At 46.6% G+C, this 14,646-nt stretch overlaps 1 protein-coding gene across 3 annotated transcripts in view; it reads right to left on the reverse strand.

Annotated features, from left to right (window-relative positions):
* Positions 1–14,646, reverse strand: part of gse1 (Gse1 coiled-coil protein) — a 507,238-nt gene that overhangs the window by 73,224 nt on the left and 419,368 nt on the right. For 2 of the 3 annotated variants that reach the window (XM_033035827.1, XM_033035826.1), the window contains exon 3: positions 2,053–2,271. The exons of the other annotated variant lie outside the window; for it this stretch is intronic. In XM_033035827.1, the coding sequence (XP_032891718.1) occupies positions 2,053–2,271 (219 nt within the window). The remainder of the gene's footprint in view (positions 1–2,052; positions 2,272–14,646) is intronic. 3 annotated transcript variants of the gene reach the window in all.

A 14,646-nucleotide genomic window follows, 5' to 3' on the forward strand; every position in this document is an offset into this window, starting at 1 on the left:
GGCATCTTGGTCGGCACGGCAAGTTGGGCTGAAGGGCCTGGTTCCGTGCTGTCTGACTCCACGTGAATTACGTACCTATTCAGTCTGCAACCAGAGGAAACTGAACTCCTGGAACGATATACAGAGATGAAGTGGGGGAAGAGCAGAAACTGAGGGGAGGGGAAAAGAGAGCTCGGGAGTCGAATAAAAATGAACAGTAAAAGAAAGAGGAGCGACTTTCACAGTTGTCAGGCAGCTGCCCTATTCCCTGCATCTCATTCCTAACGTGCATAAGCATTGACTGCGATGCAATATTAAGCAGCATTATGCTGGTGCTGAAACATCACATGAGAAAGCCTAGGGACAGATGAAATATCAATGAAGCATATCAGAATGTAAACTATATTGAAAGGGGCAGGTTTTTTTTATTCAAACAAGCTCTTAGGGTACAATAAATGATGTGCCATTTGGATTACTTAGGATGAATTGAATTTCAAACAGTGCCCTGAAGATAGAAGTGTTTTGGAAGATGTTTCAGTAATAGAATTTAAATCTGTCTATTGTAAATGAGACAACTCACGCCCATGAGTGCCAGGCAGCGGAGGGGCTTCTATCAGTTGTTTGCTTGTGGGAGTGAAAGTACGGTGTCTGGTGAACCTTGCAAGAAATGAGAGCTCCCTCTGAGCTCCACCCAGTCCTGAGCTTCAGGTGCCTCGGGACCATGTTCAGAGGTTGGCTTCCAAATCCCCGACTCAAAAGTTTTCAACAAAGACCTTTTCACTCTTTGTCCTTAACTCATTTAGTTTTGTTTAGAGGTACAGCACGGAAACAGGCCCTTCGGCCCACCGAGTCTGCACCCACCAGCGATCCCCGCACATCAACACTATCCTACACACACTAGGGACAATTCTATTTACACACACACACCAATTAACCTACAAACCTGCACGCCTTTGGCGCGTGGGAGGAAAACGAAGATCTCTGAGAAAACCCACACGGTCACGGGGAGAACGTACAAACTCTGTACAGACAGCACCCGTAGTCGGGATCGAACTCGAGTCTCCTGCGCCGCAAGCACTGTAAGGCAGCAACTCTACCGCTGCACCACCGTGGCCACCATTCTCTCCCCCTACTTGTCTGCAGCATGAAGCCAATGCTGCCAAGGCAGGCCGTTCATCTGGAGCCCTACAGGAACTACTGTCCATTGGGGAGATCGCCACTTCTCTAAGTGTTGCTGGAATCTGTGCATCAGGTGGGCAGTGCATGTTCAGCTTAGGCACACGGCAAACAAGCAAATACATCTACTAGAGTCATAGAGTTGTACAACACAAATCTTATACATGCTGATCAAGATGCCTCATCTAAGCTCATCCAATGGACACCTGTTTGGCCCATATCCCTCTCAACCTCTATGGTACTTGACTCAACTACCTCCTCTTGCAGCTAATTCCATACACCCACCATCCTCTGAATGAAAATGTTGCCCCTCTAGTTCCTATTAAATCTTTCCCCTCTCAGCTTAAACCCATGTCCTCTGGTTCTTGATTCCCCTAACCTGGGTATAAGACTGTGCATTCACCCCATTTATACCACTCATGATTATATACACCTCTTTTAGATCACCACTCATCCACCTGCGCTCCAAGCAATAAAGTCCTAGCCTGCCCACCCTCTCCCTGCAGCTCAGGCCCTTGAATCCTGGCAGCATCCTCGTTAATCTTCTCTGCACTCATTCCAGCTTGAGGAAGATCTGGATCACAAGCAGTCAAACTGATCGCACTAAATTGGGTTTTTCTCTAAACAACATGAATTCAAAGTGTTTATCGGTTTATCGGTACACAGGGTTGTATGAACTCCCATCTCTCCCTCACATTTTCTTTTGTTCTTGCTCACTCTCTTTCTCTCAGTCGTACTCTCTCTCTCCATCATTCTCTCTTTCTCGTTCTCTTTCATTCTCTCTCTCTCTCATTCTCACTTTCTCTCTCCCATTCTCCTGCTCACACTTGCTCATGCTCTCTCTCTCTCTCTCAAGCTCTCTCTCGTTCTCTCATGCTCTATCTCTCGCTCACTCACCTCTGGGCTCTTCTGCTTGTTTGGCGAGTTTTCGGAGCGCGGCTGCAAAGCTGGCAGAGTGTGCTGATGGTACAGGCAAGGTGCTGTTAGCTGCCGGGCTGCCATTGGGCACTATGGAGCCATTGAGGGAGGAAGGGTTGAGGGGGCTTACGGTGGCTGTCGTCCGAGTCGCAGTCGAAATCATTCCTAGTGAAGGTGCCTTTGGCTCATGGCTCATGCCTAGAGGTGAGGGGAATACAAGGGTAAAAAAAAAAGGAGAGAAGATTTAGGTTTAAATGAAATACTAAATCCCCCTTCCTCAACTATCTGAAGCGCAGTGGCATCAAGTGCTTGCTAGGCTGTAATGAGCTGTATTTATGGCACTGCACTGCTGTTTACTTCACAACCAAACCTACAAGGTATGAGGAAGAATTATTTAAATTCTGCAATAATCCAGCAAAACATACACACACGTGGCGAGCACACACACACATATACACGTATGTGCACACACATATATACATACCTGTGCACACACACACACATATATACATGCCTGTGCACACACACACACATATATACACGCATGTGCACACACACACACATATATACACGCATGTGTACACGCACACACACATGTATATATACACACAAGGTACACAAAATTGCTGGGGAAACTCAGCGGGTGCAGCAGCATCTATGGAGCGAAGGAAATAGGCGACGTTTCGGGCCGAAACCCTTCTTCAGACCCTATATATACCATATATACACCATATATACACACATGTGCACACACACACACACACATGTATATATACACACATGTGCACACACACATACATGCACACTCATGCACGTATCATTTCTTATTGTAGAGTAAAACACAAAGTTTAGAGTTGAGAGATAGAGCAAGGAAAAAAGATCCTTCATCCTGGCAACGCCATGCTGACCATTTATCACACTTTCACACCTGTTATCCACTTTCTCATCCACTCCCTATACACTAGGGCCAATTTACAGAGGCCATTTATCGACAGACCCGCATGTCTTTGAGAAGTGGGAGCAAACTGGAACACCCGGCGGAAACCCACGCGGTCACAGGGAGAACGTGCAAGCTGCTCCAAGACAGCACCTGAGGTCAGGATCGAACCTGGGTCCCTGGTGCTGTGAGGCAGCAGTGATCACTATTCAACGGAATAATAATAATAATAATGGATGGGATTTATATAGCGCCTTTCTAATACTCAAGGCGCTTTACATCGCATTATTCATTCACTCCTCAGTCACACTCGGTGGTGGTGAGCTACTTCTGTAGCCACAGCTGCCCTGGGGCAGACTGACGGAAGCGTGGCTGCCAATCTGCGCCTACGGCCCCTCCGACCACCACCAATCACTCACACACATTCACACACAGGCAAAGGTGGGTGAAGTGTCTTGCCCAAGGACACAACGACAGTATGCACTCCAAGCGGGATTCGAACCGGCTACCTTCCGGTTGCCAGCCGAACACTTAGCCCATTGTGCCATCTGTCGTCCCGATTCCCGAATATAGATTCTCAATGCCATCCCGAATGCTTCTTTTCCACTTTGAGTGATCAGAGACCAGCGATTGGAGGGGATGTCACACTTTATCAAGGGGACTTCAATAACAACCTTGAATCATTTTACCCATCCACCCGAGGAGCTCACACTTCAGAGACTGGTACGGGGTATTCAAACAGCATGGTGAGCATGGACTGAGTGATATTAGGGCTGGGGATGTTGATCTGGGAAAGACACTCATGTTGGTTTGCTTTCCTGACATTTATTTGGTGGATAAAGTACAGACAGCATTGGAAGAATTTGGAAGAGATGTTTGCTGTAAATAGTTTACTTCTCAAAAGTACCCGGGGAACACGGTGACGCAGCGCCTGAGACCTTGGTACAATCCTGACTGCGGGTGCTGTTTGTACGGAGTTTCTACATTCTCCCTGTGACCGCGTGGGTTTTCTCCAGGTGCTTCACTTTCCTCACACATTCCTTTGAGTCCTTGAAAAGCGCTATACAAATAAAATGTATTATTATTATTATTATTATTATTCCAAAGATGTGCAGGTCTGTCGTTTAATCGGCTTTAGTAAAAATTGTAAATAATCCCTAATGAGTAGGATAGTGCTAGTGTACGGGTGATTGCTGCTGATTGCGGACTCGATGGGCCGAGGGGCTTGTTTCCACGCTGTATCTCTAAACTAAACTAAACTGGTGGACAAGACCTCATACATAAAGATGCTTAAGACTCAAACACACAGGTACGCACGTGTAAATACACATAAATATACATAAACACACACACACACATTCGCAGGTCCACCCCCACAGACGTAGATATACACATCCCCGGTTCACATAGGCACACACAGCATCTAACGCACACACGTAGACGCATAACACGCGACACACGCAGGGGGCTCGTGAGCTACGGGCACATCTTGTACCAGATAGCTTCCATTGGCATTTTGGCAGGCTGCAGCAGGCAGCCCATTGAGCAGGTTTACAAGAGCATTGATTCTGATATCTGACCCTCAACATGTTCTCACAAAAATGACAACACATCAAACATGACACTAATTACACTTTGCTATGAACCCAGGACAGGAAGGAGTTGCCACCATTTGAGAAATAGCTGCCTATGGAAGGTGGGTTCCAAGGAAGCCATTGCCCCCTGTCCATCTTGTGAACGATATGTGACAGGCAGCATGGTTTAAAGGTGAAGGACAGCAGTGGATGTCCCAGACTTGCATCAACCTGCTTCAGCTCCTTGTTCCGTCTGTACCAGCATTAATTCATCTCTATAAATAACGAGCCGATGGGAGTTCTTGCGTCTGCCTTGCAATTTTACAGCCATATAATCAAACAGCATGCCATTCAGCCCATCACATCCATGCCGACCCGTGGCACTCACCCGTATTATGGCAAAACAAAGAACTGGGGGGTGCAGGAGATATAAGACGTGGGTCAGCATGGGGAAGCTGGGCTGAAGGGCCTGTTTCCACACTGTATGACACTATGACAATGACACAAAGTGTTGGAGTAACTCAGCAAATCAGGCAGCATCTCTGGAGAACATGAATAGGTGACGTTTTGGGTCGGGACCTTTCTTCAGTCTGAAGAAGGTTCTCAACCCAAAAAAGTTGCCCACCCATGTTCTCCAGAGATGCTGCCTGACCTGCTGAGATACTCCAGCATTTTGTGTCCTTTTACACATCCATATGAACCCATCCTCCAGCACTTGGCCTGTCGCCTTCCATGCCAAGAGTTTTCACACGTTTCATTAGACATTTCTTAACTGCTGCCTACCACTCCCAAGCAATGCATTTTCAGGTACTCTTGCTTCTACCACTCTCTCAAATGATATATTCCTGGTACTCACCACTCTCTGGGTGAATGAGGTACCTCTCGGATCCCCAAATCGTTAATGCCATGTCACTGAGTACAAAACACAACTTAAGGAGAAGTTGTAAATGGCATGCAAGCCTTGGATTGTAATGCTGTACTGCTGGATGAGGCTATCGAACATGGGCTGCAAGCTGACCCACTGCAGATGGGTCAGATACCTGTCAGATGGGTATAGTCGGTTTTAACAACTATTATCATAAAATGCCTTTAGAAATGTCCTTGCAACCTGTATATTTTGTTGTGGATAAATTATGTGGGAAGCGAGAGTGTTTCTGTACCAATAGCAATAACGACCCATGCTATGGCCATGTGATGATAATTTTCGGTCCTTCACAGAAAACATGCTTGCATCAATCTGTAGTGTGCATGGTTAAGCATATATGTTATCATGGTCCAGGATTTATTGACACAGGTTGATCATACGCTGAATAATCCAACCACATTTTTGTTGGGAAGTGGAGAGAAATAATAGAAATTGCATTAATTGCAATGTGTAAAAAGTTGAGATACTGTATTGTAACTTTGTTGCATGTCATTGTGGTATAGATCATGTCTTGATTGGTGAATATGTTTAGTTTGTGACTTAATTTGAAGCAGAAATAATATGTGAATGCTTCATTGAGCATAATTCCGACTGGTAAATACGCACTTTGTTCGAGCACATTATCGCACGCGCCATGCAAGCTGTCTTAAATTGACCACCTACACTGTCATTTGGCAACCTAAAATGCTGCCTAAGTTGCCCGGCTGGCAACAGGGGAAAAAAGGTTAAGTGAGAGCCCTGAATAGTCTACTGTAGTTCAGAGCTTATGAGGTTGTAGTGTTTAATAGCCTGATGGCTGCAGGGAAGAAGCTGTTCCTGAACCTGGACGTTACGGTTCTTAGGCTCCTGTATCTTTTTCCCGATGGTAGCGGTGAGATGAGTGTGTGGCCAGGATGGTGCGGGTCTCTGATGATGTTGGCTGCCTTTTTGAGGCAGCGACTCCATTGAATCCCTTCGATGGTGGGGAGGTCAGAGCCGGTGATGGACTGGGCAGTGTTAACAACCTTTTGCAGTCTTTTCCGCTCCTGGACGTTCAAGTTGCTGAACCAGGCCACGATGCAACCAGTCAGTATGCTCTCTACTGTGCACCTGTAGAAGTTCAAGAGAATCCTCTTTGACATACCGAATCTCCGTAATCTTCTCAGGAAGTAGAGGCGCTGATGTGCTTTCTATATAATTGCATCAGTGTGCTGGGTCCAGGAAAGATCGTCGGAAATATGCACGTCCAGGAATTTGAAGTTTTTGATGTACTATTTGTTGTACAATGTACGATTAGCAATTGGAGACGGATTGAGAGAAAGTTGTGCACTGTTTGCTTGTGGCGATGGGTTTAACAACAACATTGTGGATAAGGGAATGCAGCATTTACAGATGTCCCCCTTCAACCCCCCCCCCCCCATGGAAAAATGCTACAATTTAGCAAATATAAACACATTAGACTTCGGTCACAAGGATTTACCGGGCACAAGAATATCAGTTAATGTGCGCTCCTGTGACCACCTTATAAGCCAGCGACTAAAGATGTATCTTCAGCCCCCCCCTGCTCACACCAGTGCAGGAAGCTGGGTGGATTCCAGTCCTCAGATTGGCACTGAATACAATGTTAAAACAGCTGTCCTGGTATGATTACAACGCTTTATTTCCCTCAGACAACAAGCGTTGGCACCACTTTAGCGTGAAGCGGTGGCTCTGGCGTGCAGAGGGAAACATTACTCACTTTTAATGGGGCTCCACCAGATCCGCGCAGCAACTAATTAGCGTCTTGGTCTGCAGCACCCATTTATAGTGGTGGCGACAGGGAACGCATTGCTCTGGGTGACTGACGAGATGTGTTTGCACGCTGGTTTTATGTGGGGAGTGGGTGCTTGGTGTCCAACAGCTGGGGTAGAGGGGAGATTGGATCAGGCCCTCGAAGTCTACCTGGACCGGAGACCTTCCTTACACCATGGGGAGTGGGTGGTGAGGGCAGAATGGAATACTAAAACCTTCCAGCCCTCCCTCCGCCCGCTACCTGGCCACGCTCTCCGCACTCCGTGCCCGTCGCTGGCCGCCCCCACTTTATTCCACCACCGCTTCGCATCCACATTAATGCCACAAAGGCCATCGCTAATCACAGATCTGCTGCTTCCTGCCGCGGCCTAATTACAAAACTCCAGTCCCCATCAGACTTCTGACTTCAAGCCGCATTCTGCCATCTCCGCACACTGTAATTACAAACTAATAGTTTGGATGATTTTTTTTTTGCTCGATCCACACAGAGCCCCTCCTGGATAATTATACCCTGGAGCGCCAGGCTGCCAGGTCTCCTATTTAATCACAGGCACACATTTGTGTCCTGCACTTCATAATAATCTCTCTTGACAATTTTCATTACAATTGGAAAAATGTTGAACAAATAAACAGTATTATTTAGCTACCTCCTTCGTCTCAGACAACTTTCCATTCCCCCTGGGGCTGTTGCTCTGCATATTAACAGTCATAGACCACTCTATATGCCTTGCACATGATTGCTTGTGACATTCAGCTGATCTCTTTACAGGCCAGTCCAATTCTAAGGTCGATTATTTAAAAAATCTATTGGGTTTACAGAGGTTGCTTTACTCCCTTTTTTGTCCTGATTATATTTTTGTAAAGAGCCTTATTTTTCTCCTTTGACTCCGCTGAGAAATCACCAGCTGACCTATAACCACATAAATTCTTCTCCTTGACTTGATCCTCCTGATCTAAAGCTATTGAATCTGCTCCAATTCTTTCCTGTCTTCACACGCCTTAGCACCAGCAATCTCCCACTCCCTCTCATCACCACCCTCATGAATACCACCCCTCCCCCCCCCACCCCCACACCCCCACCCCACACTTTCCAGGTTTCGGCAGCACAGTGGCGCAGCTGGTAAAGCCGGAACCTCACGGCGCCAAAGTCCCGGGTTCGATCCTGACGTCGGGCGCTGGGTGTGTGTGGAGTTTGCAGGTTCTTCCTGTGACTGCATGGATTTATTCCGGGTGCTCCGGTTTCCTCCCACATCCCAAAGACATGTGAGCTTGTAGGTTAATTGGCTTCTGCAATTTGCCCCTAGTGTGTAGGGAGTGGATGAGAACGTGGGATAACATAGAACTAGTGTGAAAAGGTGATTGACGGTCGGCATGGACCTGTTTCCATGCTGTATTTCTAAACTGAAACTAGTGTGCAGATTCTACTCAGTAGGAAGGGTTTGTCTGGCTTGGTGATGGTTCAGTCACATCTCCAATTGCTTGCACTACTTTCCCCAATTCCTCTTCCAGAACCTACCCCACCATTAGTAGGGCAACACATTGGCACAGCACATTTGCTGCCTCACAGCGCCTGAGACCTGTCTGTACGAAGTTTGTACGTTCTCCCAGTGACCTTGTGGGTTTTCTCCAGGTGCTCCGGTTTCCTCCCACACTAAAAAGAGGTACCAGTTTAAATGGTTAATTGGCTTCAGTAAAAATTGTGAATTGTCCCTAGTGGGTAGGATGATGCTAGTGTATGCGGTGATTGCTGGTTGTCACGGACTCGGTGGGCCGAAGGGCTTGCTTCCGCGCTGTATGTCTGAAGTCTAAAGACCAGTCCTGAATAGTGCTCAGTATGTCCTCTCTCTCCGCTCTGTACGATATTGCCCTCCATTTGTCTAGGATGGTTAATATTCCCTCAACATAACTACTGTGTTGCTTATGTATCTCTCTGCACTTTCCAGGGCTCGAAATTAGTGGTTCCCGGTTGCCAATGGCAACCCAGTCCCGCAGGGCAACCTAAAAGCCATGCCATTTTGCCCGGCTTGGCAAGCACCCGGGACACCTAACGTTTAATTCTGAGCGGGCCCCCTCTCTATCTTTCTCTCTCTCTCTGTCACTCTCCATCTCCGCCCGCTCTCCGTGTCTCAGTTCTCCGCCAGCTCCTCATCCGCCGGCACAGTCTCTGCGGAAAGCCGACAGGGGAGGAGATGGGAAGACGTTGCCAGTGGTAGGATCCCGTTGGTAGACAAAGCAGATGAGGCAGCATCTATGGAGCGAAGGAATAGGCGACGTTTCGGGTCGAGACCCTTCTTCAGACTGATGTCGGGGGGGGGGGGGGGTACGAGAAAAAGAAAGGAAGAGGCGGAGACAGTAGGCTGTGGGAGAGCTGGGAATGGGAGGGGAAGGAGGGAGAAAGCAGGGACTACCTGAAATTGGAGAAGCCAATGTTCATACCGCTGGGGTGTAAACTACCAAGCAAAATATGAGGTGCTGCTCCTCCAATTTGCGGTGGGCCTCACTCTGGCCATGGAGGAGGCCCAGGACAGAAAGGTCGGATTCAGAATGGGAGGGGGAGTTGAAGTGCTGAGCCACCGGGAGATCAGGTTGGTTATTGCGAACTGAGTGTAGGTGTTGTGCGAAGCGATCGCCAAGCCTGCACTTGGTCTCACTGAGGATCATTTGCTGAATAATCCAACCAGAATTTTGTTTGGAAGTGGAAAGAAATAATAGAAATTGCATTCATTGCAATGTGTAAAAGGAGATGAGATACTGTATTGTAATTTTGCTGCATGTCATTGTGGTATATATCATGTCTTGATTGGTGAATATGTTTAGTTTGTGATTTTATTTGAAGCAGAAATAATACGTGAATGCTTCATTGAGCATAATGCCTACTGATAACTATGCACTTCGTCCGAGCACAATATCGCACATGTCGTGCAAGCCGTCAAGCCACCTAAACTGTCATTTGGCAACCTAAAAAGCTGCCTAGGTTGCCCGGCTGGCAACTGGGAAAAAAAGTTAACCGAGAGCCCTGATTTCCCTACAAATATACTCCACAATATCCTTCCCACTCATTGACTGTCACTACAATGGTCCCAGTGGTGTAATAATGTCTATTGATGAACACCAACCAGGTAGATTCTGTCCTTAATGTCTCCAGTACTGCAATAGTCACCGTAATTAACACCAATCCTTCTCTTTCCTTATCTTCCTAAACACCTTGAATCTCGGAATATTTAGATCCCATCCTAGCCTTTCTAACCATGTCTGTTATAGCTGCGATATTGTATTCCCACCTGCGTAGGAAGGAACTGCAGGTGCTGGTTTGTACTGAAGACAGGCACAAAGTGCTGGAGTAAGTCAGCGGGTTAGGCTGCATCTCTGGAGAAAAAGGACGGGCAATTTCAGGTTGAGCCCCTTGATCAAGAAGGGTTCCAACCCGAAGCACCGGCCATCCTACACAATCCTTGGATGCTATTGTCTTAGCTCTGCAACTTCCCGCAGTTTACGCTGTACAGAATGCTTGGCAAATGCTCACTTCTAAACTAAAATGACAGCCGTTGAATCACTTTCTATGTTGGGAACATTGTCCGTTGATTTGCTCTCACCAGCTTGAACGAGTAAATGACCAGAGAACGTGTTCTTTTTTCAAGTAACACTGAATGAAGGTTAAGTATTGGACTGGACTGGACACTGGGTATAACTAGCATCTGGACTTTAACAGTCCTTCAGTACTGCATGAAAACTCCAACCATGAGTTTAATGTTCAAGTTCCTGTGGTGGAATTTTAACTGTGACCTTCTGAATCAGAGGCAAGTTCTCTTATGACTGAACCGTCACTTATTGGAGGCAAATAAAATCCAAAGACATTTAATTTAATTTGGGTGGCATAGTGGCGCAGTGGTAGAGTTGCTGCCATATAGCGCCAGAGACCTGGCTTCAACCCTGACCATGGGTGCTGTCTGTGTGAAGTTTGTATGTTCTCCTTGTGACCGTGTGGGTTTTTTTTCTCCGGGTGCTCCGGTTTCCTCCCACACTCCAAAGACGTACAGGTTTGTAGGTTAATTGGCTTCTGTAAATTGTCCCTACTATGTCGGATAGAACTAGTGATATGGTGATCGCTATTCGGCGTGGACTCGGTGGGCTGAAGAGCCTGTTACTGCGCTGTACCTCTAAACTAAACTAATTACCAGTTAGATACTATGACGGGTATTTTGAGAACCAGAAAGACAGCTGAATGGCCTTTTATTTTGCTTTGATTCTGAGAGCTTTTGATATCATTCCTCATCTTCAAATAAACCAACACAATCAAACACTTTCTTACAAACACCTAATGAGTATGTCTTCATTCACGTAAAAGAGTGTTGCTGCTATAAAGGTCTTTCACAGTATTTTGATACACGTGACAATAATAACCGGTGCCAATACTATCAATAGGTCAGTGATCAATGCTTATGTCCTTAAGCGAAGTGCAGATAGACATGAGAAGCTGGAGTAACTCAGCAGGTCAGACAGCATCTCTGGAGAAAAGGAATATGTGACGTTTCGCGTCGAGACCCTTCTTCAGACTTATATAAAGTGTGTTCGCCTGCATGGGCTGGGAAGTAAACTGGTCAGTTTAACCCACTTTCGGCTCCAATGATGCATTCCTTTCAAAATCCATCAACCATTCTAACATATTACGAGAGGTTTGAAGCATTAATGGAGGAACCCTAGGATATCCTTGCTCTGCCAGCTGTGGGAACATTGAATGATCTCACAATTCCCAATTCTGCGAGTATGCGATCATTCACATGAAAGAGTCGATATGATGATAAAAGGTTTATTTTTTATGACAATAACGTGCTCAGCCTTCCTTGGCAACATGCATGCAGTAATTGCACGAGCTGCAGAGAGGTGCTGGTGTGTTCAAACAAGTAAAGCATTATGAACAGTGAATGCACTGGATGGCCGGAGGCGTGCTGAGTGCTCCATTATAACACTGCCATGTCTCCTCAGCTGGAGCTGAACCTGCTGCATCGGCTTTACCAGTAAATCATCAGCTTGTTTGGCGCGGGAAGTCACGCAAGGATGAAGAAGAAAGAAATCCACGTCCTGAGATGTCATGGGAAGACTTTGTAATTGTGACAGCTCGGCACTTGTTTTCATTCGTAAAGCAACCACCCACCCACCCAAAATATCTCACAGCACCATCATTTGTACGGCACATATGCCAGATTGTTGGCGGGCTTATGTTTGGTTTTTCATGGTTTTACTCAACTGCTGTTGAAACCCCTTTCCACTGGTCAAAGCTGCCAAGTTTGAGGAATTCTCAAATTCGATCCTAATTACGGGTGTTGTCTGTAGGGAGTTTGTACGTTCTCACCGTGACCATGTGGGTTTTCTCTGGGTGCTCCGGTTTCCTCCCACACTCCAAAGACGTACAGGTTTGTATGTTAATTGGCTTAGGTAAAGATTGTAACTTGTCCCTAGTGTGTGCTAGTGTAATGGGGATGGATCGCAAGTCGGCGCAAACTCAGTGGGCCAAAGGGCCTGTTTCAATGTTCATACTGTTGGGTTGCAGACTACACAAGTAGAATATGAGGTGCTGTTCCTCCAGTTTGCATGTGAACACTGATTTCTGTTCTCACGCACTTTTTTAAAAAAGTTTTTTCCGAAGGAATCTCTGTGCTGATTATTTATAAACCAGCATCTTGCAGGTTAGACAGAGTGGATCACAATATGGCTAATGGTAGCAGTAAAATAAAATCTACCCTGCTCTCCGATCCTCCCAGTTATTGGATTACTGGAAGGAAACGGTCATCTGGTGAAGCAATTGCTTTCGGCTGGGCAGGCTGCTGTGATTGCCCATTGCAACTGCCTGAGCTCGGCGCAAAGGGTGAACGATGAAACCAATACTACGTTACAAAGGCCTCCGCAGAATGGTGCCGCATAATGTTTCACAACTGGAAATAAGATTCAATTGCCAGCTAGCAGCCCACTTGCAAGCTGCACGCGGGGTTAAAATGCTCGGCCACAGTTCCTGATCCAGTGTGGCCTCCACCATGGGAGCATTTATCCCTGATAACACCCATTCGCTAATTGAGAGTGCCGCCTTCAGAGAACCTTCATGAACAGAGACTCAAAATGCCTGGTCAGTGCCTGATTTCCGATCGGATTGATATTTGCTTACAGTCAATGAAACATAGAAAATAGGTGCGTGCAGGAGTAGGCCAGTCGGCCCTTCGAGCCAGCACCACCATTCAATATGATCATGGCTGATCATCCAAAATCAGTACCCCGTTCCTGCTTTCTCCCCATATCCCTTGATTCCGTTAGCTCTAAGAGTTATATCTAACTCTCTTGAAAACATCAAGAGAGTCAGGGCTATGTATTTGTCCTCGGCCCCAGATCTGAAGCGGAACAGTGACATTTTTAACGTGTTGAAAGGAACTGCAGATGCTGGTTTAAACAGAAGATGGACACAAAAAGCTGGAGTAACTCAGTGAGTCAGGCCGCATCTCTGGAGAAAAAGGATGGGTCGGAAACCTTCTTCAGACCCAAAACGTCACCCTTCAGGATGAAGACCCTTCAGCAGACAGGTCCGGTGTAGGGTCTCCCAACCTCCAAAGCTATTCAGGTTTGTAGGTTAATTTGCTTCTGTATATTGAAAATTGTCCCTAGTGTGTAGGATTGTGCTAGTGTACGGGGTGATCGCAGGTCAGCGTGGGCTCGATGGGCCGAACGGCCTGTTTCCACACTGTATCTCTAAAGTCTAAAGAATGTCGGGGAGGGCTCGGTGGGCCGAAGGGCCTGTTTCCATGCTTTATCTCTAAACCAAACTAAAGCAAGCACAACCACAATTGTCTGCTTCTGTGGTTTTGGCTTGCTGTCTGGACTAATTATGCCAATCACTAGCGTTGTGACAATGACCCCATTTCTTTGTGCCCCGGTCGGTCCACAAGGTTTTGCTGTGAGGACAGGCATGAGAGGGGCTGTGATGAGAGAAATGGGAGCGTGGAGGTAAGAAGCATTTGCACACCATCTGCTTGCTCGAAGTAACAGCAATGTGAGATGATCAGGAAGTGGATGTTGGCAGGACGTGAGCTATAGGGAGAGGATTTGCAGGCTAGGATTTAATTTCTTACAGCACAGGAGGCTGTGGGATGATCTTACAGAGGTGTATAAAATCATGAGGAGAATTTAAAAGGGGAATGCACAGAGTCTGTAACCCAGTGTAGGCGAATCAAAACCAGAGGACATAGTTTAAGGTGAGATGGGCAAGATTTAATACGATTCTGAGGGGCAATCTTTTCACTCAGACAGTGGTGAGCATATGGAATGAGCTACCAGAGGTGGTAATTGAGGCAGGAACTATAACAGTATTTCAGGATACTTGGATA

Source organism: Amblyraja radiata, chromosome 17, assembly GCF_010909765.2.
Source record: "Amblyraja radiata isolate CabotCenter1 chromosome 17, sAmbRad1.1.pri, whole genome shotgun sequence".
Classification (NCBI taxonomy): domain Eukaryota; kingdom Metazoa; phylum Chordata; class Chondrichthyes; order Rajiformes; family Rajidae; genus Amblyraja; species Amblyraja radiata.